Source organism: Muscardinus avellanarius, assembly GCF_963383645.1.
Source record: "Muscardinus avellanarius genome assembly, chromosome: X".
Taxonomy (NCBI): Eukaryota; Metazoa; Chordata; class Mammalia; order Rodentia; family Gliridae; genus Muscardinus; species Muscardinus avellanarius.
In genome coordinates this window covers 13,994,019-14,019,697 of record NC_137792.1, presented here as the reverse complement: position 1 = coordinate 14,019,697, position 25,679 = coordinate 13,994,019, and the positions used below count along the sequence as shown (strand labels likewise).

Below are 25,679 nucleotides of genomic sequence, written 5' to 3'. Positions count from 1 at the left end.
CTTAAGTAGAATGTCTACCCCTACTGTCGCTTCACACTCCAGATCATTTCTATTACCCATGGGGTTATTTTCTTTAAGAATATAGTTTATATTAATCCACTGTTTGAAGACTTCTGCTGCATCTCTATTAACCTGATACAGCAGGCCTTCCTCAATTTTGCTCAACAGAATTCTATTTTTGTGTGTGTGGTACTAGAGATCGAACCCATGGTCTATTTACCACTGAGCTGCATCCCCAATCCCTTTATTTTTATACTTTTATTACTACATTGTAATTATACATCATAGGTTCAAAGTGATGTAGACATACATGCACATAGTACTTGGTGTTTTCCCCTCCAAATCCCACCCCATGCATACTAGTGAGATTGGTAGTGATACCTTCATATATGGGCATAGCATTATTTGAACTGTTTCCTCTATCAGCTCTTGTTTTTCCTTTCCCCACATTGTACCCCCAATCTTCCACTATTTTACTGGTCTCTCCTCATTTATCTAAAGTTCTTTTGTTTCCTATTTTCTCTCTAGCTTCCACATAGAAGGGAAAACATACCACCCTTGACCTTTTTTTTTTTTTTTTTTTTTTTTGCGGGTCTGGGGATGGAACTCAGGGGCATTCGACCTCCAAGCTACACCCCCTGCCCTATTTTTTATTCTTTGTTTTGAAACAGGGTCTCAGTGAGTTGCAGAGGGCCTCACTAAGTAGCTGAGGATGTTCACGAACCACAATCCTCCGGTCTTAGCCTCCCGAATGCTGGGATTACAAGCGTGCACCACCACACCCGGCCACTTTTAAATTTTAAGCCTGGCTGATCTCACTTAGCATTATATCCCCAGTTCTATCCATTTTCCTGAAAATAGCATAATTTTCTTCTTTGTGGCTGAGTAAAATTCCATTGTGTGTATTTCATTCTCCATTCATCTGTTGGCAGCCACCTAGGTTGGTTCCATATTTTGGCTGTTGTGAATTGTGCTGCTCTAAGCATGAACATGAATGTTCACTAGCATATTCTGATTTGAATATTTTTGAGATACTGAGGAGTGGTATAACTGGGTCCATATGGTGGTTTCATTCCTAGTCTTTTGAGGAACCTCCATAATGGTCTTCATACTGCTTTTACTAAATCACAGTCCCACTAACAGTGAATCAGTTTCTAGTCCCCCAAATCCTCACCAGCCTTTATTGTTTATAGCCTTAATGATAGACATTCTAACTGGAATTGATAGAATCTTAGAGTAGTTTTGACTTGCATTTCCCTGATTATTAATGATGCTGAACTTTTTTGACATTTATTGGTCATTTGTATTTTTCTTTTTCTGTTTCTTTTCTTTTTTTAGAGGAACTGGGGTAGAACCCAGGTACATTCTACCTCCAAGCTACATGCCCAGCACTATTTCTTTATTTTAAAACAGGGTCTCACTGAGTTGCAAAGGGCCTCACTAAGTAGCTGAGGCTGTTCCCGAACCGCGATCCTCCTGTCTTAGCCTCCCAAATACTGGGATTACAAAGTGTGTGCCACTATGCCTGGCTGTAGTTGTTTTTTTTTTTGTGTGTGTGTGTGTGTGTGTGTGTGTTTTTTTGAGAAGTGTCTATTCAGTTAAATTTCCCATTGTTTGACTGGGTTATTTGTTTTTTAGTGTTAAGTTTTTTAAAAAAATTTTTTTTTAAATAGTACTGGGGGTGGAACCCAGAGGCTTTCTACCTGTCGGCTATACTCCCAGACCTGTTTTATATTTTATTTGGAAACAGGGTCTCACTAAGTTGCTGAAAGCCTCACTAAGTAGCTGAGGCTGGCTTCAAACCTGTGTGATCCTCCTGTCTCAGCCTCCCAAGAGCTGGGATTACAAGCATATGCCACCACACCTGGCTTAAAATTTCTTATATATTCTAGATATTATTCTTCTATCAGAGGAGTACCTGGCAGAGATTTTTCTTTCATCTGTAGGCTCGCTCTTCAGATTCTTGTTTCCTTTGCTATGAAAAAGCCTTTTTATTTTATTCCATCTCATTTATTGATTTCCAGTTTTATTTCTTGAGCTTTAGGGGTCTTATTTAGGTAGTCTCTATGAATGCCTGTATGGTAGAGAGTTGGTCCTATGTTTTCTTCTATTAGTCACAATGTTTCTAGTCTAACTTCTAGGTCTTTGATCCATCTTGAGTTGACTCTTAGGTAGAGATTGGATCTAATTTCATGTTTCTATATATGGATATTCAGTTTTCCTACCACCATTTGTTGAAAAGGCTATCTTCTCCAGCATATATTTTTGGCTCCTTTGTCAAAAAGCACCTGACTATAAGTGTGTGGATTTATTTCTGTTTCTTTTACTCTATTCTATAAAGCTATATGTCTGTTTTTTGTGGCAGTACCATGCTGTCTTTGTTACTATAGCTCTATAATATAATTTGAAATCAAGTATTTTGATGCCTCCAGTGTGGTTCTTATTGCTCAGAATTGCTTTGACCATTCTGTGTCTTTTATCTTTCCATATTAATTTTAGGACTTTTTTCTAGCTCTGTGAAGAATAATGTTGTTATTTTGATAACTATTGCATTGACTCTATAGACCTCTTTAAGTAGAATGGCCTTTTTAAAATTTTTAGTACATAGTATTCATACCTCTTAATGGAGTGCAAGATGGTAGAGGCATACATGCACACATCACTCATTTATCCCTTTCTCAATTCCCACCCCATTCCCTCCCCCTCCTTTCTCATGTTTGGCTTAGTGATTGACTTTGATATGTTTCTGAATGTGCATAATGCACATTAGGGAATTTCCCTCTCCCCCTCCCATCAGCCCCAGTTAGTCCTCCTTATTTGCTCATCTGTAGTTTCTCCTCCTTTGTCTAGAGTTCCTCCTATGACTCTTTTTCTCCCTAGCTTCCACATATTAGGAAGAGCATCTGATATTTTGCTATTTGCGACTGACTAATCTCACTTAGCATAATGTTCTCCAGTTCCATCCATTTCCCTGTAAATGGTGTAATTTTGTTCTTTCTTATGGCTGAGTAAAATTCCATTGTGCACATAATCCCATAGTTTTGTAATCCATAGAATGGCCTTTTTGACAACATTTATTCTGCAAGAACATGGGAGTTCCTTATTCTGGGACTGAATCTCACTAAGTTGTAGAGGCTGGCCTTGGACTAGCAATCCTCCTGCTTTAGCATTCCAAATAGCTGGAATTGCAAGCATATGCCACCAGACCCACCCAGAGCCCTAATTCTACAAGATGTTAATTAATAGCTATTCTCTGAAAGGTGCTGGAGATAAATGTTTAGTTAAAAATGATTTCTGTACTCTAGATTTCTCAACCTTTTATATTTGCTGTATTTTTATTCTGTCTCCAATGTGGGGGGTGGGGGTATAATTGGCAGCAAATTTAATGGATTGTTAAATATTTTATTGTTGCTAAGTATCAAGAGAGATTTAAAAGCTGGGCATGGTGGCATACACTTGTAATCGCAGCATTTGGGAGGCTGAGACCAGACAATCACAGTTCGCGGATGGCCTCAGCTACTTAGTGAGGCCCTCCACAACTTAGTGAGGCCCTGTTTCCAAATAAAGAATAAAAACCAGGGCAGGGGGTGTCGCTCAGAGGTTGAATGCCCCTGCGTTCCATCGCCAGACCCTCAAAAATAAAAGAGAGAGATGGAGAGAGATTTATGTCCTTCTGGATTTGTATCATAATATACTAGGGTTATCCTATCCCTCTTCTCTAATGACTGTAGGGGGCTATCTTTAGCTCTGTATCGACAGCACTAAGCAGCATCTGACACATAATAACTCAGTAACAACTCACTGAATGATAAATGGATCTGTTTCTGTAATGGGAATATTTCTGCTAGCCATTTCAACAACTAATATTGTCATACTTGCAGGATCATTGGTGTTTTTTTTTTAATTTGTAGGTTTGAAAAATAATTCAATTATGTCCTAGAGTTGAAATGGACCTTTAGACCATTCTGGTTTATTGTGGCTTTCAGTTGAGTGCCTCACAATCTTCGATGTTCCTCAAACCCCTTTCCCATCAGTTTCCCTCCCCTGAAGGGGCTGTTAAAGGTACTGAGAGAGGGGAAGTGGCATAAGAAGCACATATTCTCATCACAGTTTTTAATACTGAACTTCTTAAAATCCCTCTGATCCTGGTGTGGTAGTGCACAGCTGTAATTCCAGTACTTGGTAGACTGAGATAGGAAGATCTCAGGTTCGAAGACAATGTATTGAATACAATGCCTTCGAATACAATGCCTCAGCAATGTATTGAGACTCTCAGCAACCTAGCAACACCCTGTTTAAAAATAAAAAGTAAAAAGGGTAGGGTTTGTTAGCTCAGATTTAGAATGACCCTCCAATAACAACAACAAAAAAAATCCTTTTGAAAAGCAAGTCTAAACTCATTGTAGTGGCACACACATGTAATCCCAGTACTTGGGGAGGCTGAGAAAGGATGTTCACAGATTAAAAGCCAGCTTCAAAAACTGAGACTCTATTTCAAAATAAAAGGGGCTGGAGGAGCCGGGTGTGGTAGCACATGCTTGTAATCCCAGCATTCAGGAGGCTGAGACCTGGAGGATCGGTTTGCGGACAGCCTTAGCTACTTAGTGAGGCCCTCTGCAACTCAGTAAGACCCGGTTTCAAAATAAAGAATAAAAAATAGGGCAGTGGGTGTAGCTCGGAGGTGAAATGCCACTGGGTTCCATCCCCAGATCTGCAAAAAAAAAAAAAGGCTGGAGGTAGGTATAGTTCAGAGGTAGAAGGTCCCTGGGTTTAACAGTCAGTACCAAAGAAAGAGGGAGAAAGAGAGGGAGAGGAAAGAAAGAAAAGAAATTCTAATCTTTGCTGGCAGCCATTGGTCTAGGATCCAATCCTTTTGCTTATGAAGAAGTGGTAACAGGCAGAAAGGGATTGATTTCCCCAGGGTCCCAAAGCTATTAGTTCTTAATAATAGATGTAGAACTAAAGCTCATGTATTCTTATTTTCCGCAGTAGTGTTCTTTGTAAAATTCTGAAAAATGAGAAAATCCCTTAGAAGATTGTAGACTAAAATCTTAATCTAGTCACACAGAAACATGTATGTGAATATTCATAGCAGTTTTATTCATATTAACCCCAAACTAGACATGGTCCAGATGTCCTTCAACAAGTAAATGGATAAACTGTGGCATATCTGTACGGGAACCTACGCAGGTGATAAAATGGCATGTAGGTACAAACACAAAAGCATGCAATTCAAGGAAAAATAGGGCCAGATGACATCAGTGGATTGTCTCAAAGTCAGTACCCTACTACACTATGCTGCTATACTGCGTTACAGTTCTGTAAGATTTTACCATTGGAGAACCGAGCAAAGGGTACAGAGGAGCTCTATTATTTCTCATAACTGAGTGTGAATCTATAAGTATTTCAAAATAAAAAGTTTAACTTTTAAAAATTTAAAAAGAAAGATGCCTACAAAAAATAAAATGTTATGCGGATTTATTATTTAGAGCCAAACTCGGGATGCCACAGTTTTTGAGTCCTGAAGCTCAGAGTCTTTTACGAATGCTTTTCAAACGAAATCCTGCAAACAGATTAGGTAAAATTTTTAATTAGTTTGTGTCTTTTGTGTGTTTGTTGGTGTTTGGAGTTTTGGGGGGAGGTGGATATTTGTTTTTCTACTGGTATTATTAATTATTTAGAGAAATATTAAAAGCAAAGTTTGAGCTGGATGTGGTGGCACACACCTAAATCCTAGTATTTGGGAGGCTGAGACAGGAGGATCGCAGGTTCTTGACCAGCCTCAGCTGCTTATTGAGGCCCGGCACAACCTAGTAAGACCATATTTCAAAATAAAAAATAAAATAGGGCTGGGGTGACACTCAGAGGTAGAAGGCCCCTGGGTTCCATCCCCAGTACCACAAGAAAAACTAAGTCTGAACAACATGCATATTTCTCTTTGAAGCAAAACTACCAATCAATCAATTTTTCATAGGTGCAGGACCAGATGGAGTTGAAGAAATTAAAAGACATTCATTTTTCTCAACAATAGACTGGAATGTAAGTATAGGATAAAAACTAGCTTGAAATATGTTTATAATTAACACATGTCTAAGTCTCTCTTTTTTTCCTCCAGAAACTGTATAGAAGAGAAATTCACCCACCTTTTAAACCTGCAACTGGCAGGCCTGAAGATACGTTTTATTTTGATCCTGAGTTTACTGCAAAAACTCCCAAAGGTAAAGAGAAATTGTGAAAACTCAAATATTTAAGTGAGCAGATATTTTTTTGTTCAATCAGAAAATCTTTTCACATTGTCTCAATTTGTTGTATATCAGCCTTGTTTCTCCCCTCAAATTAGGAGCCATAGCATTGATAGGCTCTCATGTAGGGCTTCACTGTCCGGGATGGTAGCCAGTAGCCACATGTGGCTAATTAGATTTAAATTAATTAAAATTAAACATTTAGTTTCTCAGTCACAGTAGACACATTTTAGATGCTCAACAACCTCATGTAGCTATTGCTTACCATACTGTACAGCATAAATAAAAATTTCACCATTCCAGGAAGTTCATTCGGCTAGCACTAATCTCAAATACTATTAACCCCAAAATTCATCATCGATGAATTCTGTTATTCAAAAGAATGAGCTATTTTCTAGGCCCTGAAAGTAGGATGTTAGAGTAGTGATGGCAGTAGGTGACCAGGACTGATCTGACCCAGTGCCTCGCCGAGGTATCCTACATGGGTGCTTGAGCAGAACTTCAGAGTAAGTGATGAGAAAGGTTATAGTGCCAATGATTCTTCTCTTAATTACCTTCCAAAGAGTCTTCTTAGTAATTCTGGATTCTTTTCAGATTCACCTGGCATTCCACCTAGTGCTAATGCACATCAGCTCTTTCGGGGGTTTAGTTTTGTTGCTATTACCTCAGATGATGAAAGCCAGGCTATGCAGACAGTTGGTGTACATTCAATTGTTCAGGTGAGTGGATTTCTCAATAATTTTCAGTTTGAAATGTTCTAAGATATGCTTCATTATATGGATACTAAGATACATTTATTGCTAAGTGAGCAGTTTAAATTTTATATCATTAACATTACTCTTAGAAATTCCTTTCATATGTTATGGAAAAGGTTGCATGAACCAGAATTTGAGATGTCTATGTGACAGAAAAGTGGAATTCAGAGGAACTCAGTTAAGCGCCACCATCAAATTTGTCACATTCCTGGGCCTCACAAAGTGTAGCGGGAAACACCTACTGTTTCCTCCCTTGCTCTATTAGGTCATCGATGATGGATTGAGCTTCCTAGTTCCTTGATGCCTTAGAACAGGGGTCAGCAGACTTTCTCTGTAAAGGGTCAGAAAATAAGTATTTGATGCTTTGTGGGTTATATTTTCTCTTTCGTGACAGTTAACCTGCTATTGTAGTACAAAAGCAACCACAGACAGTATATAAACAAACGGAAACAGGCAGGGAACCAGATTTTAGCCCATAGGCCACAGTTTGCCATCTTTACCTTAGAAAGATATAAGAACTAAAACTGAACTTAAATCTTGAGTTTTCCAAGTTTTGTGTGCTTTTTTTTGGGGGGGAGGGGGGTTGAACTCAGAGACTACCTATGAGCTACACCCCCAACCCATTTTTTCAAAAAGTTTGAAAATAGGGTCTCACTAAATTGATGTAAGCTTCACTGAGTTGCTGAAGCTGGCTTTGAACCTGTGATCCTCCTTTCAACCTCCCAAGTATTAAGACTATAGATATGCACCACCACTCCTGGCTGTGTCCTTTTACTTTTCTGGGGGGCAGGGTGTTACTGGATTCAACCCAGGGGGATTCTGCCTCTGAGCTATACCCCCAAAGCCCTTTATATTTTTTTATTTTGTTATAAGGTCCCTGTCGGTCGTGGTGGCACACGCTTGTAATCCCAGCATTTGGGAGGATTGAGGATCACAGACAGCCTCAGCTACTTAGTGAGGCTCTTTACAACTCAGTGAGACCCTGTTTCAAAAATAAAGAATAAAAAGTAGGACTGGAGCCGGGCGTGGTGGCGCACGCTTGTAATCCCCAGGCTTGGGAGGCAGAGACAGGAGGATCGCGCAGGTTTGAAGCCAGCCGCACTAGCTTAAGAGACCCTGTTTCCAAATAAAAAGTATAAAATAAGTCTGGGTGTGTAGCCTGAAGGTGGAAGGGCTTCCAGGAACCCCAGTACCACCAAAAAAAAAAAGTAGGACTGGAAGTATAGCTCAAAAGTAGAAAGCCCCTGGGTTCCATCCCTAGTACTGCAAAAACAAAACAAAACAAGGTCCCTAGCCAGGCTTTGTGCACATGCCTGTTATCCCAGTACTTGGGAGGCTTAAACAGGAGGAGCATAGGTTCAAGACCAGCCTCAGCAATTTAGCAAGACTGTCAGCAACCTAACAAGTCCATTTTAAAACAAAAAATAAATAACTAAAAGAACTGAATGTGTATCTTGGAAGTAGAATGCCCCTGGATTCAATCCCTAGTACTACAAGGAAGGAAGGAAGGAAGGTAGGTAGGTTAAATTGATGAGTATCTCACTAAGTTGCTGAGGCTGGCCTTGCCTGCAATCCTCCTGTCTCAGCCTCCCAAGTACTGAGATCACAAGCATGTGCCACCACATCAAGCTGTGTCCTTGTTCTTGTTTGTTTGATTTGGTATGGTTTTGTACTGGGAATTGAACCCAGGGATATTCTACCTCCAATCCACACCCCCCAGCGCTATTTTTCTTTTTATTTTGAAACAGGATCTCACTGCTAAGTTTCCATGACAGACCTGAAACCTGTGATCCTCCTTTCTCAGCCTCTAAGTACTGGGATTATAGGCATGTACCATAACACCCAGCTGCCCTTCTGTGTGTGTGTGTGTGTGTGTGTGTGTCTCAGCATTGAACCCAGGTTCATTGTACCCCCTAGCTGTTTTTTATTTATTTATGTAATTATTTATTTTTAGACAGGGTCTCCCTTGATTGTTGAGAGTCTCACTAGGTTGCTTGAGGCTGGTTGTGAATGTGGGATCCTCGTGTCTCACCCGCAGAAGTATGGGAATATAGGCATGCCACACTCCTGGCTTGTCCTTGTTCTTTTAGCGTTCCCTTGTCATTAGGAAGAAATAATTATTGGTATTGCCTTAGGGTGCCCCTACCTCTTAATCATTTCTGTTTATCAGCGTTAGAGAAAAGTAGGTAAAGGCCATAGAAAGTGTGTGTGTGTGTGTGTGTGTGTGTGTGTGTGTGTGTGTGTGTGTGTGTAAAACAGGAACCTGGACTAGTAAATATTGTTAGAGGAAAACAAGTAGCACAAACCATTAGATTTCTTTCTTCCCCTTCTAATATTACGGAAAGATAAATTTAATTCACACTGATCTGATTATTACACTGTATACATGCAAAATGTCACACTGTATGCCATAAATATCTGTATGTCAAAATAAAAAAATATTTTTGAAATATAATTAATCTTTTTACTCAGTTGAGGGAAGAAGGTATATCTTTTGAAGCATTAAATCTTTGTTAGGGTGTATTCGATGTTTGAATTTGCTTGATTACTAAGTTGCCTTTGTGCTGTTGCTGTAGCTCAAACTCAGAGCCTTACACATGCTAGGCAGCGCTCTACCGCTGAGTTACCTTCCAAACTGCTTTATTCTAAAGAGTCCCCACACACATCAATCACCTTACTTTCTACAAACCAGTTAAAACACTGAATTTTAAAACTTTCTTTTCTGCCAGGCGTGGTGGCGCACGCTTGTAATCCTCGTGCTTGGGAGGCAGAGACAAGAGGATCACGCAGGTTCGAAGCCAGCTGCGCTGGCTTAAGAGACCCTGTTTCCAAAAATAAAAAAGTATAAAATAGGTCTGGCAGTGTAGCCCGTGGGAGTGTAGCCCGGAGGTAGAAGGGCTTCCAGAAACCCCAGTACCACCAAAAATTTTAAAAAAAACTTTTTCTTTCTTTCCTTTCTTTTTATAATGCTGCAATTGAACCAGGTCCTCACACATGCCAGTCAGGTGCTCTATCACTGATCTATACCTCTGCCTTAAACACTGCTTGTTAAACAAAGCTTATGTTGCAGTAGCCTGTTCAAGTATATAGGGCAAGTTTTAAATTATAACTTCTGTACCTAACATAGAAACCACAAGAGCCGAGCATGGTGGCGCACACTTGTAATCCAGCATTCAGGAGGCTGAGACCGGAGGATCGCGGTTCGTGGACAGCCTCAGCTACTTAGTGAGGCCCTCTGCAACTCAGTGAGACCCGGTTTCAAAATAAAGAATAAAAAATAGGGCAGGGGATGTAGCTCGGAGGTCAAATGCCCCTGGGTTCCATCCCAAGACTTGCAAAAAAAGAAACCACAAGAGAGAGAGACCACACACACACACACACACACACACACACACACACACATATATATATATATATATATATATATATATATAGTACAGAATTCAACTGCTACCTTATGCAAAGCTTATATCATGAAGGGTCTCATCAGTATATAGCCACAGGCAGAACAACTTCCCTTTCTGTTTATAGTCATAGTAATTTGCTACTGATCATCACCATATGTAATTAGTCCCTAATTTACGAACAGTTCTTCAGGAGTTTTCTAAAGCCATAATTTCAAGGTGAATAAAAACGAGTATTTGCTAATGAAAGTCCAAAATGACAACAGGTATCACTGGAAATATATTATTTTTAGCCGGACATGGTGGCACACGCTAGCAATCCCAGCATTCGGGAGGCTGAGACCAGAAGATCACAGTTTGCAGACAGCCTTAGCTACTTAGTGAGGCCCTCCTCAACTCAGTGAGACCCTGTTTCAAAATAAAGAATAAAAAATTAGGGCAGGGAGTGTAGCTCAGAGGTCAAATGCCCCTGGGTTCCATCCCCAGACCTGATTTTATATATATATATATATATATATATATATATATATATATATATATATATATAGTTTTTATTTAATCATCGCCATTACCCTTTAAGAAAACACAAGCTCAAGGTCACATTGCCCATAAGTGGTACATCTGAAGCTGTACAGAGATTTTAATTCTGAATCCTACTAGTTTCTGCTATACCAGAGGTTTCAAACTTCTCATTCACAAAGGTATTTCAAAAAAAACCTATAGCCATCCAGGTATGGTAGCACATGCCTGTAATCCCAGTACTTGGGAAGCTAAGACGGGAGGATCACAGGTTCGAGGATAGCCTCAGCAAGTAGTGAGACTCTCATCAACCTAGCAAAACCATGTTTCAAAATAAAATAGAGTTAGGTATGTAGTTTGGAGGCAGAGCACTCCTGGGCTCAATCCCCAGTACAAAAAAAAAATCTTATAGCAAATCAAGCAGTAAAATAGAGTTAAATCACGGACAAAGCTTTATGCTTACCTTATCAAGTATCTGCTTTTTCTTTTGTGTTCCTTCTTAACATAAGCCTTTAAAAAGGCATACTTGCTATAAATTTGCACTTGTAAAAGAATAAGTGCTACAGTCATTTTTTACTAATATGCTGTATGTGTTAGGGAAGGGAGGGAGGAAGAGAGACTGGGGATTGAACACAGGGCTTCATATATCTGTTTGCAAGTGCTCTACCATTGAGCTATATCCCTACCCCTTCGTTTATATTTATAGTTAACATCAATGGTGCGTGCTGCGTAATGTATTTCCTTGTTATGAAATGTACTAAAAGCATTATGAATATCTTCATCAATTTATAATTTTGTTTACAGCAGTTGCACAGGAACAGTATTCAGTTTACTGACGGATATGAAGTAAAAGAAGATATCGGAGTTGGCTCGTACTCTGTTTGCAAGAGATGTATACATAAAGCCACAAACATGGAGTTCGCAGTGAAGGTAAATATATTTAGACTTAAAATGCAACTCTATTAGTTCTTATTTATGAATGTCAATACCAGTTAAAAATTATACTTTTCTATTTGGTAAAAGTGTATTTTGTTATAAGAAGTTAAGCTAAATGTAAACATCTTTGCTAATGATCTTCAAAGATCTTAATCTGGAACTATGGGTTCCCCTGAAGGCTAAAGGTAAGACGGTTATACATCCAATCAATCCAGGGCAGTACCAGTTTATGCCTCACGTGGTTTTTAATAGTGTTCCTATTAGCTGGGCATGGTGGCACGTGCCTCTAATTCCAGTTCTTGGGAGGCAAAGACAAGAGGATTGTGGGTTCAAGAAGAGCCTCAGCAATTTAGCAAGACATATGTTTGCTTGTTTGTACTGGAGATTGAACCCAGGGTTATTTTACCTTTGATTTATACCCCAAGCCCTGTTTTATTCTTTATTTTGAAACAGGATCTCACTAAGAGGCTGAGGTTGGCTGTGAACCTGAGATCCTCCTGTTTCTGATCCTCCTTGTCTCAGTCCCCAAGTACTAGGATTACAAGTGTGTCAACATTAGGAGGAACTCTAGATGAAAAAGGAAATCCTATAGAGGAGCAAAGAAGGCAACCTAAAGGAGGAAAAAGGAGGGGGGGAGAGGAAAATCTCTAAAACACACAATATACTTAAACATATCGAAGTCAACCACTAAGCCAAGCAAGGGAAGGAGTGGGAATTGGGTAGGGGTTAAAAGATTTTTACCCCAATATGATATATGAATATAATACACCAATAAAAATTTTAAAAAACAAGTGTGTCAACAAAACCCAGTTGACACTTTTTTTTTTTTTTTGCAGTACTCGGGATGGAGCCCAGAGGCATTCTACCTCTGGGCTATTATACCCCCCAGCCCTATTTTATAATTTATTTGGAAATAGGGTCTCACTAAGTTTCTGAGAGCCTCACTAAGTAGCTGAGGCTGACTTTGAACCTGTGCGATCCTCCTGTCTCAGCCTCCCAAGCACTGGGATTACAAGCATGTGCCACCTCATCCGGCTTTGGTTGACACTTTTTTAAAATACAAAAATAAGCCGGGCGTGGTGGCGCACGCTTGTAATCCCCGCGCTTGGGAGGCAGAAACAGGAGGATCGCGCAGGTTCGAAGCCAGCCCCGCACTGGCTTAGGAGACCCTGTTTCCAAATAAAAATGTAAAAATAGGTCTGGGAGTGTAGCCCGGAGGTAGAAGGGCTTCCAGGAACCCCAGTACCACCAAAAAATAAAATAAAATAAAATAAAATACAAAAATAAGCTGGGCGTGGTGGCACAGGCTTGTAATCCCCGCGCTTGGGAGGTGGAGACAGGAGGATTGCGCAGATTCGGCTGGCTTAAGAGACCCTGTTTCCAAATAAAAATATAAAAAAATAGGTCTGGGAGTGTAGCCCGGAGGTAGAAGGGCTTCCAGGAACCCCAGTACCACCAAAAAATACAAAAATAAAAAAGGGCTGGGGTGTAGCTCAGAGGTAGAAGAACACCCCTGGGTTCAATCCCCAGTACAAACACACACACACAGAGCTTTACTTTACTCTTAGAAGTTCTCATTTTATGCTCCAGGGTATCAGGGAGTTCCTCAAAATTATGTATCAAATTTTAGAAGCTTATGATTTTCCTGCAAAAATGGTCATACTTTTCTTTACATCTAAAGGGCTTTGGGAAACAATTAAAAATGAGAGCCACAGTCATAAAATTTATTATTACAAATTTAATTTCACCAGGTATCATCAGATATCCAAAGATAATTTTCTAAGCCAAAAACTAAGAGACCTAGCTCTGTGATAAAGTTTTCAAATCGGGCATGGTGGCGCACGCTTGTAATCCCAGCATTTGGGAGGCTGAGACAGGAGGATCAAGGTTCACAGACAGCCTCAGCTACTTAGTGAGGCCCTTTGCCACTCAGTGAGCGCCTGTTTCAAAATAAAGAATACAAAATAGGGCTAGAAGTGTAACTCAGAGGTAGAATGCCCCTGGGTTCTATCCCCACTACCCCCCCCCACACACACAAACACACACGTTTGAATTTTAAACCTTTAGATGTGAATCAACAAATATCTATATTCAAAGTCTCTGCCTTTTCACTTTTTTTTTTTTTTGAGTCTGGGGATGGAACCCAGGGGCATTATACCTCCAAACTACACCCCCAGCACTATTTTTTATTCTTTATTTTGAAACAGGATATCACTGAGTTGCAAAAGGCTTAGGTAGCTGAGGCTGTCTGTGAACAGCGATCCTCCTGTCTCTGACTCCCAAATGCTGAGATTACAAGTGTGCGCCACCATGCCAGGCTGCCTTTTCGCTTTTTAAAATAGCAACTTCTGGGCCAGGTGTGATGATTCACACCAGTAATCCCAGTATTTGGGAGGCCAAGACTGGAGGACTGCAGGTTCAAAGCCAGTCTCAGCAAGCTAGCCCTTAGCAACTTAGTGAAACCCTCTTTCAAAATAAAATAATGCCAGGTTCTTGCTCAGAGGTAGACTGCTCCTAGGCTCAATCCCCAGTACCCAAAAAAAAAAAAAAAAACAAATAAAGAATAGTCATCTCTGTTCTCCCACCTTAAGCAATTCAAGTAATGTCTAAAGTTTCCAATTTATCTTGAACCTTAGTACTAGTTTATAAGTACAGATAACTTGTGCTTAATTAGTGAGAGAGTATTTTTATTTATTTTTTATTTTATTTTATTTTTGTGGTACTGGGGATGGAACCCAGGGGAATTCTACCTCTGAGCTACACCCCCAGCCCTAATTTTTATTCTTTATTTTGAAAAAGGGTATTACTAAGTAGCTGAGGCTGGCTGCAAACCATGATCCTCCCATCTCAGACTCCCAAATGCTGAGATTACAAGCATGGGCCACCACGCCCAGCTGTGAGAAAGTATTTTAAACTTGGATGTAATTGCTTTGAAGAGTCATTAGTGTCCATAAAGCTTTCTGTTTGATATAAAGATGAACCATAGAAATACATCAGACTTGGTAATCTGCTCATTGTTCTTATTGAAATCTAGAGTACATAGACATTTTCAAATTGTTTACATGAAAGGAGAAAAGAGAAATAATACACTTGGTGGGCAGCTTAAAAAATGTGTCCTTCCACCTTAAACATATCAGAAAAGCAAAAATGAAAGTGGGCACTGTGGCCTATGCCTTTAATCCCAGTATTTAGGAAGCCAAAATAGGAGGCTCACAGGTTCAAGACAAGCCTTAGCAACCCAGCCGTGTTTTATATTTAAAACAGGGTCACACTAAGTTACTGAGAATCACTCTAAGTTGCTGAGGCTTGCTTTGAACCTGCAATTCTCCTGTCTCAGCCTCCCAAGTACTGGGATTATAAGCATGTGCCACCACACCTAGCATGTTCTGATTTTTTAAGAGAAGATTCCAATCATCAATCTTGAATTAACATATCTAGTCCAAATACAGAGAGAGAGAGAGAGAGAGAGAGAGAGAGAGAGAGAGAGAGAGAGAGAGAGAGAGAGAGAGAGAGGGAGGAGAGGAGAGGAGATATTTAGTTTTATATGTGTGATACTAGGGATTGAATTCAGGGACATTTTGCCTCTGATCTACATTCCTAGCCCTATTTTATTTTTTTATTTTTGAAGTAGGTCTAAATTGCTAAGGATGTCTGCCAACTTGTGATCTTTCTGTCTCAGCCAAGTACTAGGATGGACCTCTTTTCTTAATCGATTTTTTAATTCAACACTGTCACTTGCCATTGATTATAGTGGGTACCTATATGTTTGTCTTCCCTATTCTTCACATATAGAACTGTTTTAGATATAAATTATTACTGAAAAAAGATTGGCCTCATACTAAGAATTAAACTCTTTCCTAGGCTGCTGAAATGATTGGATATTTACTTCATACATTAATTATTAAGAAGTTTTAAAACAATGTACAACCTAGGCATGGTGACACATATCCATAGTCCCAGTTCTTGGGAGGCTCAAATAGGAGGATCAGAGGTTAAAGACTAGCCCCAGCAAGTAGTGAGACTCTTACCAACCTAGCAAGACTCTATTTCAAAACAAAAATAAAATAGGGTTGGGGGTGTAGCTCAGAGGTAGAATGCCCTCGGGGTCAATCCCCAGTATCAATAAAAATTGAATATACAAAAGCCACAAAATTTGTTTTAGACTATCTTTTGAGTAAACTGGAAGCCAAACTTTTTCAAACATGATGGCATATACCTGTGATCCCAGTACTTGAGAGGCTAAGATAGGAGGATTGCAGGTTCAAGGCCAGCCTCAGCAACTAAGTAAGACCCTTTTAAAAAATCAAATATAAAAAGGACTGGAGGAGCCAGGCATGGTGGCACATGCCTAGAACCCCAATACTTGGGAGGCTAAGATAGGAGGATCGCAGGTTAACAGCTAGCCTCAGCAAGTAGTGAGACTCATCAACCTAGCAACAATATGTTTCAAAATAAAAATAAATAAAATAGGTAATCCCAGCATTTGGGAGACTGAGACAGGAGGTTCTCAGACAGCCTCAGCTACTTAGTGCAGCCCTTTGCAACTCAGTGAGACCCTGTTTCAAAATAAAGAATAAAAAATAGGGCTGGGGGTGTAGCTCAGAGGTAGAATGCCCCTGGGTTCAAACCCTAATACTTCAAAAAATAAAATAGGGTTGGGGGTATAGTTTGGAAGTAGAAAGCCCCTAAATTCAGTCCCCAGTACCACAGGGGAAAAAGGCTGGGGTATAGCTTTTAAATAAAACCACCCCTAGGTTCAACTCCAGTACTACAGAAAATAAGTTTGTTCAATTTGTTACTTTTTATAAGTAATGGGATATTTCATTAAAATACTTTATTAGAAGTAAAGTTAATTTATCAAAAAGGTGCTAGAGGCAGTGCTATAGATATATCTTCCTCATAATTATCTGTATTAATGTTTAAAACATTCAAGGATGAAAGAAAAGATATGTTAGTTATAATTTTGGTACTTTTTCTTGAGACTTTTGCAGTTTTAGTAAGTTGTAAATTTACTACAAACTTATATTGGAGAAACCTAGTGGGAATGTGACTCGTGGGTTTGAATTTACAACTTTGTCAGCTATTTCAAGACTAGCTTTATAAATTAAACAGCTGGGCCAGGTAGTGAAAAAACCTGATTGAGAAGTTGTTTACACAATATTTACATAAGATGATACCTAAGGTCTGTAACTATAAACATTTAAAGTTTATGGGGATGTGATTTTATTTAATATTTGCCTTTTAGATTATTGATAAAAGCAAGAGAGACCCAACAGAAGAAATTGAAATTCTTCTTCGTTATGGACAGCATCCAAACATTATTACTCTAAAAGATGTAAGTATATTCTTTGAATTATATTCTTCATTCGAATCAGTTCTTCAACTCATATTTGGGATGTTTTCACCTATCATGTGGTAGACAAAAACCTTAGTATAAATGAGATTAAAAAGTAGACTTGAGGCCAGACATGGTGACACATGTCTATAATCCAGGGATCACATATTCAAAGCCAGCCTCAGCAACTTAGCGAGGCTCTCAGCAAGTTAGGGAGACCCTGTTTCCAAATTAAAAATAAAATAAAATAGGACTAGAGATGTAGCCCAGAGGTAGAATGCCCTTGGATTCAATCCTCTGGCACTCCCCAAAATTATTAATTTTCTGCTTTTGCTTTAAAAAGAAATGTATTTCAAGATTTTTGCTCTTGGGATCTGTATTTACCAGAATATATACACAAATCTCCAACACTAATATGACTATTAATATTCTGGATTGACTATTCTCTGTGGACTCCTCAGACTGTCTTCCACATTACTGCCAGAGAGAGCTAACACACTTATCGAGCCATGTTACTTCCCTGCCAACAGTTCATACTGCCCAGGCCTCAAGCCCCTGCCCTTTCTGCAGTCATTTCCATACACCCTCCTGTGCTTTAGCCATGCTACATATAGTATGTACATTTTTTTTGAGCAGCCTCTTTTTATATGTTGCTGTCTTTGGACTTATGGTTCCCTCACTTGGCAACACCATTTCCCTTATTTGCCTGACTAACTACCACACATTTAAGACTTTGCTAAAATACTGCTTCCAAGACGGAAGTAGTGGCGCACGCTTATAATCCCTGCATTTGGGAGGCTGAGACAGAAGGATCATGCAGATTCAAAGCCAGCCTTAGTGAGGCTTTTGCAACTCAATGAGACAGTTTCAAAATAAAAAATAGCCTGGTGTCGTGGTGCACGCTTATAATCCTAGCACTTAGGAGACTGAGACAGGAAGATTGCACAGGTTCAAAGCCAGCCTCATCTACTTAGTGAGGCTCTCAGCAACTTAGTGAGACCCTGTTTCCAAATAGTATAAAATAGGTCTGGGAGGATAGCCCAGAGGTAGAAAAGCCCCTGGGTTCCACCCCCAGTACCACCAAAAAGAAAAAAAAAATAGGGCTGGGAATGTCGGTCCAAGGTAGAATGCCCATCCCCGGTACTGCAAAAAAAAAAAAAAAAAAAAGTACTGCTTCCTCCAGGAAGCCTGCTCTTCCCATCACTACCCGCAGGACAAATGAGGTAGGTATTCTTTCCTTGGGCTGTCATAATAAATACCCTGCTACCTATGTCTCCTGTTGCTTTCATTAAAACCAGTATTAGAAAGTGTGTACACTCCCCAGATAGCATTTGACCCTCTCTTGCTGCTGGTGTTCACATAGACTCAAAGGCTATATCTGGATGTTGTGATTAATTATCACTGCTTAGATTAATTTATCAGTGCTCCTTGTTAGAAGAATGTTAACTTAATCATCTTTAAATGTGAAGCTGAGCCGGGCGTGGTGGCGCACGCTTGTAATCCCCGCGCTTGGGAGGCTGAGACAGGAGGATCACACAGGTTCAAAACCAGCCTCAGCTACTTAGTGAGGCTCTCAGCACCTTAGTGAGACCCTGTTTCCAAATAAAATATAAAATAAATCTGGGAGGATAGCCCGGAGGTAGAAAGCCCCGGGGTTCCACCCCCAGTACCACCAAAAAAAGAAAAGTGAAGCTGCAGCCAAGTGTGGTGGCTCATGCTTGTAAAATCCAGCGTTGGGGAGGCTGAGACAGGAAGATCACAGGTTCGCAGACAGCCTCAGCTACTTAGTGAGGTCCTTTGCAATTCAGTGAGACCCTGTTTCAAAATAAGGGATAAAAAATAGGGCTGGGGGTGTAGCTCGGAGGTAGAATGCCTCTGAGTTCCATCCCCAGTACCGCCAAAATTAAAATAAATGTGAAGCTGAGCCAGGTGCCATGGCACGTACCTGTAATTCCAGTGCTTGGGAGGCTGAGACAGTAGGAGGATTGCAGGTTCCAGGCAAGACCTGACAACTTGGTGAGGCCTTGTTTCAAAAGAAAAAGCAAAATAGGACTGGAGTATAGTTCAGAGGTTGAACCTCTGAGTTCGGTCCCCCATAACACACAAAAAAATGTGAAACTGTTCCATTTAAATAACTCTTCATGTAATATACTCTCTAAGAATCCAATCAAGAAAATCAAGAAAGAAGTCTAGAAAATGCTTTCTCTCAGCCTACCCTGTAAAACTTCCTAAGCTCTTATTATTCTTTTTATCTTTACTCCTTTCATTTTGAATTCCAAAGTCTGTCAAATTTTTCAGACTTTACAGCATTCCCAGTGCCTTTAGTCTTATGTATATGATTGTTTCCATATACAGGTATAAAATCTTTGAAGACAGGTACTTTCTTTTCTCCCTGATTTGGGCCTTCATTACATATACAGTATCTGATACCTTCTTTTTTGGTGTGCGTAGTACTGGGGATAGAACCCAGGGGCTTCTACCTTCGGTCTATACCTCCAGCCCTATTTTGTTTTATTTGGAAACAGGGTCTTGCTAAATTGCTGAGTGCCTCACGACATTGCCGAGGCTGCAATCCTCTTGTCTCGCCCTCCTAAGTACTGGGATTACAGGTGTGTGCCACCATGCCTGGCCCATAGTTATTGTGATTGTCATGAGTTCCGTTTTACAGAAGGAAGTTAAAGAATATTTTTTCTGACATTGAATCTCATCAGTTCCTTTTTTCCAGATTTTATATCTTCTATTGGACGTGATAAGTAAAATTTTTCTTGTAATATAAAATGAGTTTTAATTTATCTTTGGAATGCACATAAAGCTTCAAATAACTTTATGTTATGATGTTGAATTTTGCAGGTATATGATGATGGGAAATATGTGTATGTGGTAACAGAGCTTATGAAAGGAGGTGAATTGCTGGATAAAATTCTTAGACAGAAATTTTTTTCTGAACGAGAGGCCAGTGCTGTCCTGTTTACTATAACCAAAACTGTTGAATATCTTCATGCACAAGGGGTAAGTCTTTTTAACTTTATTTATACACACGTTTGCAAACACCCCTTTTTCTTAATATTTAAAAGTACAAATGCAAAATTACTTTTTACATGTAGTGTAAAAGAATAACTATTAGCTTCATTATCCTACTGGTGCTCTGCTACATAAACTTTTTCATTGAGCTTGAAGTACTACTTTGAAATCTTAGATCATTTACATTAAATTCTTAATGATTTCTTTTTCTTTTTTTTTTTTTTTTTTGGTGGTACTGGGGTTCCTGGAAGCCCTTCTATCTCCGGGCTACACTCCCAGACCTATTTTTACATTTTTATTTGGAAACAGGGTCTCCTAAGCCAGCGCACGCGGCTAGCTTCGAACCTGCGCAATCCTCCTGTCTCTGCCTCCCAAGCGCGGGGATTACAAGCGTGCGCCACCATGCCCGGCTAAATTCTTAATGATTTCTAAGAAAAAGTGAATGAGACCTTCTCACCTGGACAAAAATCACCGTTTCTATTAGGCTATACCTATGCTTGAAAGCCAGGTTCATTTCAAGTTAAAGTAGTACCAGAAAATATTTTAATATATATACATATACATATACATATACGTATACCACCACCACCACCACCACCACCCCTAGCTGTGTATGGTGGCGCCTGTTTATAATCCCAGTACTTGGGAGACTGAGACAGGAAGGTCCTGGTTCGTAGCCAGTCTCAGCTACTTAGTGAGGCCCTCTGCAAACTAGTGAGACCCTGTTTCAAAATAAAAAATAAACAAAGCACTGGAGGTGTAGCTCAGAGGTCGAATGCCCCTGGGTTCAATCCCTAGCAACACACACACACACACACACACACACACACACACACACACACGCACTTTTAGCTGAGTACAGTGGCACACTCTTTTGTTCCTAATACTTGGAGGCTGAGACAGGATCACAGGTTCGAGGCCAGGACATAAAAGTCCAAGGAGAGCCGGGCGTGGTGGCGCACGCTTGTAATCCCCGCGCTTGGGAGGCAGAGACAGGGGGATCGCGCAGGTTCGAAGCCAGATGCGTGCGCTGGCTTAAGAGACCCTGTTTCCAAATAAAAATGTAAAAAAAAATAGGTCTGGGAGTGTAGCCCGGAGGTAGAAGGGCTTCCAGGAACCCCAGTACCACCAAAAAAAAAAAAAAAAAAGTCCAAGGAGGTAGGTTAATCATAGAGTACCCCTGAATTCAATCCTCACCCAGTACCACAAAATAAATAAATAAAGTGTCCTCTCTCAAAAAAATAGCTGTGCCTCATCTCTCTGTTTTGTCTATTCTCTGCCATTCTCCCAGCACAGCATGACCAGGGTCTTATGGGTCTTGTTCACCAGAGCATCTGTGGCTTCTTTTAAAATACCCAGAGCCGGGCATGGTGGCACGTGCTAGTATTCCCAGCATTTGGGAGGCTGAGACCAGAAGATCAGGGTTCGCAGACAGCCTCCTTTACCTAGTGAGGCACTCCATAACGTTGTGATACCGTGTTTCAAAAAAGAATAGGGCGTTGGTGGCACACGCTTGTAATCCCCACGCTTGGGAGGCGGAGACAGGAGGATCGCGCGGGTTCGAATCCAGCCACACTGGCTTAGAGACCCTGTTTCCAAAAATAAAAATAAAAATAGGTCTGGGAGTGTAGCCCGGATATAGAAGGGCTTCCAGGAACCCCAGTACCACCAAGAAAGAAAGAAAGAAAGAAAGAGAGAGAGAGAGAGAGAGAGAGAGAGAGAGAGAGAAAGAAAGAAAGAAAGAAAGAAAGAAAGAAAGAAAGAAAGAAAGAAAGAAAGAAAAGAAGGAATAAAAATAGGGCAAGGGCTGTAGCTCAGAGGTCAAATGCCCCTGGGTTCCATCCCTAGACCGGCAAAAAAAAAAATACCCTGGCAGGTCATAGGCTCTCAGTAAATATTGTGAAATGAGTGGATAACTTGGGGTTAAATATCAGTGCTAATTCATTTTTCCTTACCCAGTGACTTAAAGGGAGTGGAGATAACTATTATTCTTTCTTCCTCCTCCTTGCTCCAGGTCTGTGTTAGTGAGTTAGGCTTATAGTGTCAGCACTTTATGCTGGTGGGATGGATCATGTGCAGGTCAGCAGTCATTGTCTTGTTAAGTGCATTGCTTGACGGTTTGCATACAAAGAACTTTTGATGACAGGAAAGCATCGCTAATGTCACTTTTTAATTTGTATTTCAACTTAGGTGGTTCACAGAGACTTGAAACCTAGCAACATTCTTTATGTCGATGAATCTGGTAATCCAGAATCCATTCGAATTTGTGATTTTGGCTTCGCAAAACAGCTGAGAGCAGAAAATGGTCTTCTCATGACTCCTTGTTATACTGCAAATTTTGTTGCACCAGAGGTAATTGTGAGAGAGTTTGTTTGCAGTATATTGGCATATTTAAGAACTTGTTTGTTGTGTTTAATATAGAATAGTTAATAATCACTTAATTGAAAACTAACTGAACAATAATTAGGATAAAATGCTATTTCTTTCTCTGTTTAATGTTTCAGTGACATCTAATTACTTAGTATGAAAAAAATCTAAATTCCTTAATAAGGCACTACAAAAGCACTTCAGTCTCTAATATCCCCTCCCTGCCTATCACTAAGGCTTCTTTGCTCTCTTACGTTTACAAGCCTTTGAATCTCTCCACCATCCCTTTGCCTACTGAATTCTCACTTATAAGCCTAATACAAGCTGGCTGCCCTATAGCCTTTTCTCTCTCCCTATATTAAGAAGAAATGGGGACAGGAAGTGTGCTCAGTAGTAGACTTGCCTAGATAGGAGAGGCCATGGAGTTGATCCCAGCTCCACAGAAAGAATAAATTACTTTTTCATCTTTATACTCATAGCCCTTCAAGCATGGTTTTGTTATATTTATAATGCTGGATTGTGTTTATTTCCCCTGCTAGATTCTGATTTTTTTAGGAAATTGAATATTTTTTTATTTGTCAGGGCTCATGCCTAATAATAGTGATTATTAAGTGCTTGAATGAATCGAATTATGTGTGTGTTATTTTACACTATATTTTTTGTGCTAGGTTATGTGTGTTCTTAAAAATATTGTAATTTAGCTGGGTGTGGTGATGCACATTTATAATTCCAGTACTTGGGAGACTGAGAAGATCCCGGTTCGCGGCCAGCCTCAGCTACTTAGTGAGGTCCTCCACAACTTAGTGAAACCCTATTTCAAAATTAAGAATAAAAAAAGGGCTAGGGGTGTAGCTCAGAGGTAGAATACCCCTGAGTTTAATCCCTAGCCACCCCCCAAAAAATATTGTAATTTATAACCATTTTTGTAGATCCATACAAAATATAAACTCATTAAAATCAGAAATTGGTCTTTAATTTGTTCTGTATCTTTTTTTTTTTTTTTTTTTTTTTTTTTGCGGGTCTGGGGATGGAACCCAGATGCATTTGACCTCCGAGCTACACCCCCTGACCTATTTTTTATTCTTTATTTTAAAACAGGGTCTCACTAAGTTGTGGAGGGCCTCACTAAGTAGCTGAGGCTGGTCACGAACCAAGATCCTCCGGTCTCAGCCTTCTGAATGCTGGGATTACAAGGTGTGCCACCATGCCCGACTTGTTCTGTATTCTTCTATGTACCTACAGCAACACTCAATATATGTTTATTCAAATGCCAAAATCAATTTTATATATATATATATACATATATATATATATATATATATATATATATGGCAAGGCATGACAGCACATGCCTGTAATCCCAGTACTTAGAGACACTGAAACAGGAGAATCATAAATTCAAAGCCAGCCTCAGCAATTTACTGAGGCTCTCAAGCAACCTAGTGAGACCTTGTTTCTAAATAAAATATAAAATAGGGGCTGGAAATGTAGCTTGGAGGAAGAATGCCCCTAGGCTCTGCCCCCAGCACGAATAAATAAACAAATTATATATATATATATATATATGAATTAGTAGTAGTAGAATGTTCTAGGCTGTTAATATATTGCCTTACTTGTTATTAATGTTTTATTAAATTTTCCTGTATATATAGATTTTGAAAATATACCGCCAGGCGTGGTGGTGCATGCTTGTAATGGGAGGCTGAGACTGGAGGATCGCAGTTAAGAACAGCCTCAGCTACTTAGCAAGGCCCTTCACAACTCAGTGGGACCCTGTTTCAAAAATAAAAAGTTTGAAAAAGCCAAGCGTGGTGGCGCATGCTTGTAATCCCAGCATTTGGGAGGCTGAGACTGGAGGATCATAGTTTGAGGATAGCCTCAGCTAATTAGTGAGGCCCTTTGCAACGCAATGAGACCCCGTTTCAAAATAAAGAATAAAAAATAGGGCTGGGGTACAGCTTGGAGATAGAATGCCCCTGGGTTCCATCCCCAATACTGCAAAAAATATATTTTTTTTTTAATTTTTATATATCGTACATATAATCCAGTTTGGAGCCTATCAAAATTTATGCAAAAACCATTAGTGAGGTAATACTAACCTTTTACTTTTTCTAGGTTTTAAAACGACAAGGCTATGATGCTGCTTGTGATATATGGAGTCTTGGTGTCCTTCTTTATACAATGCTGACTGGGTGAGTGTGCCGTATTTTTCCATGTTTTCTCACGCTGTTCTAATATATACAATTGTGTAACACTACCACATTTATAGTTGTATCATTACTTTCCTGAGGTCTTAAATTGATTTTTCCATGTCTTTTTTGTGCTCTTGCTTTGTCATAAACATACAGTATTTATAAAAATTTATTCTAAGCCGGGTGTGGTGGCCCACACCTGTAATCCTAGTACTTGAGTGACTGAGACAAGGAGGATTACAGGTTTAAGACCAGCCTCAGTAACTTAGTGAGGCCCTCTGCAACTTAGCAAGACCCCATTTCCAAATAAAAAATGTAGCCAAGTGTGGTCGCTCACGCTTGTAATTTCGCATTTGGGAGGCTGAGACAGGAGGATCACAGTTCGCGGACAGCCTCAGCTACTACTTCATGAGGACCTTTGCAACTCAGTGAGACCCTGTTTCACAAAAATAGAGAGTAAAAAATAGGGCTGGGGTATAACTCGGAGGTAGTATGCCCGTGGGTTCCATCCCAAGTACCAAAAATAAAAAATTAAAAAGAGCTGGGGGTGTAGCTCAGAGGTACAGTGCCTCTAGGTTCAGTCCCAAGTACAAAAAAAGAGATTGTTCTAAAGACGGGCATGGTGGCACACGCTTGTAATCCCAGTGTTCAGGACCCTGTTTCCAAATAAAGAATAAAAAAAAATAGGATTGGGGGTATAGCACATAGGTAGAGTGCCCCTAGGTTCCATCCCCAGTACTGCAAAAAAAAAAAAAAAGTATAGTATGTCATAGTTTAAAATATTTAAGTCTAACTGATATTTTTTTTGTGATACTGGAGGTGTAACCCAGAGACTTTTCTACCTCCAGGCTATACTCCCAGACCTATTTTTATACTTTGTTTGGAGACAGGGTCTCACTAAGTTGCTG

The 25,679-nt window shown here is 39.8% G+C and overlaps 1 protein-coding gene across 2 annotated transcripts in view; it reads left to right on the top strand.

Moving 5' to 3' along the window:
• Positions 1–25,679, top strand: part of RPS6KA3 (ribosomal protein S6 kinase A3) — a gene marked incomplete at both ends in the record, with an annotated part of 148,444 nt that overhangs the window by 109,080 nt on the left and 13,685 nt on the right. For both annotated transcript variants that reach the window (XM_080718279.1, XM_080718278.1), the window contains 9 exons: positions 5,490–5,578; positions 5,975–6,039; positions 6,116–6,218; positions 6,837–6,961; positions 11,725–11,850; positions 17,102–17,191; positions 20,042–20,200; positions 22,403–22,564; positions 24,695–24,771. In XM_080718279.1, coding sequence (XP_080574405.1) covers positions 5,490–5,578; positions 5,975–6,039; positions 6,116–6,218; positions 6,837–6,961; positions 11,725–11,850; positions 17,102–17,191; positions 20,042–20,200; positions 22,403–22,564; positions 24,695–24,771 — 996 coding nt within the window. The remainder of the gene's footprint in view (positions 1–5,489; positions 5,579–5,974; positions 6,040–6,115; positions 6,219–6,836; positions 6,962–11,724; positions 11,851–17,101; positions 17,192–20,041; positions 20,201–22,402; positions 22,565–24,694; positions 24,772–25,679) is intronic.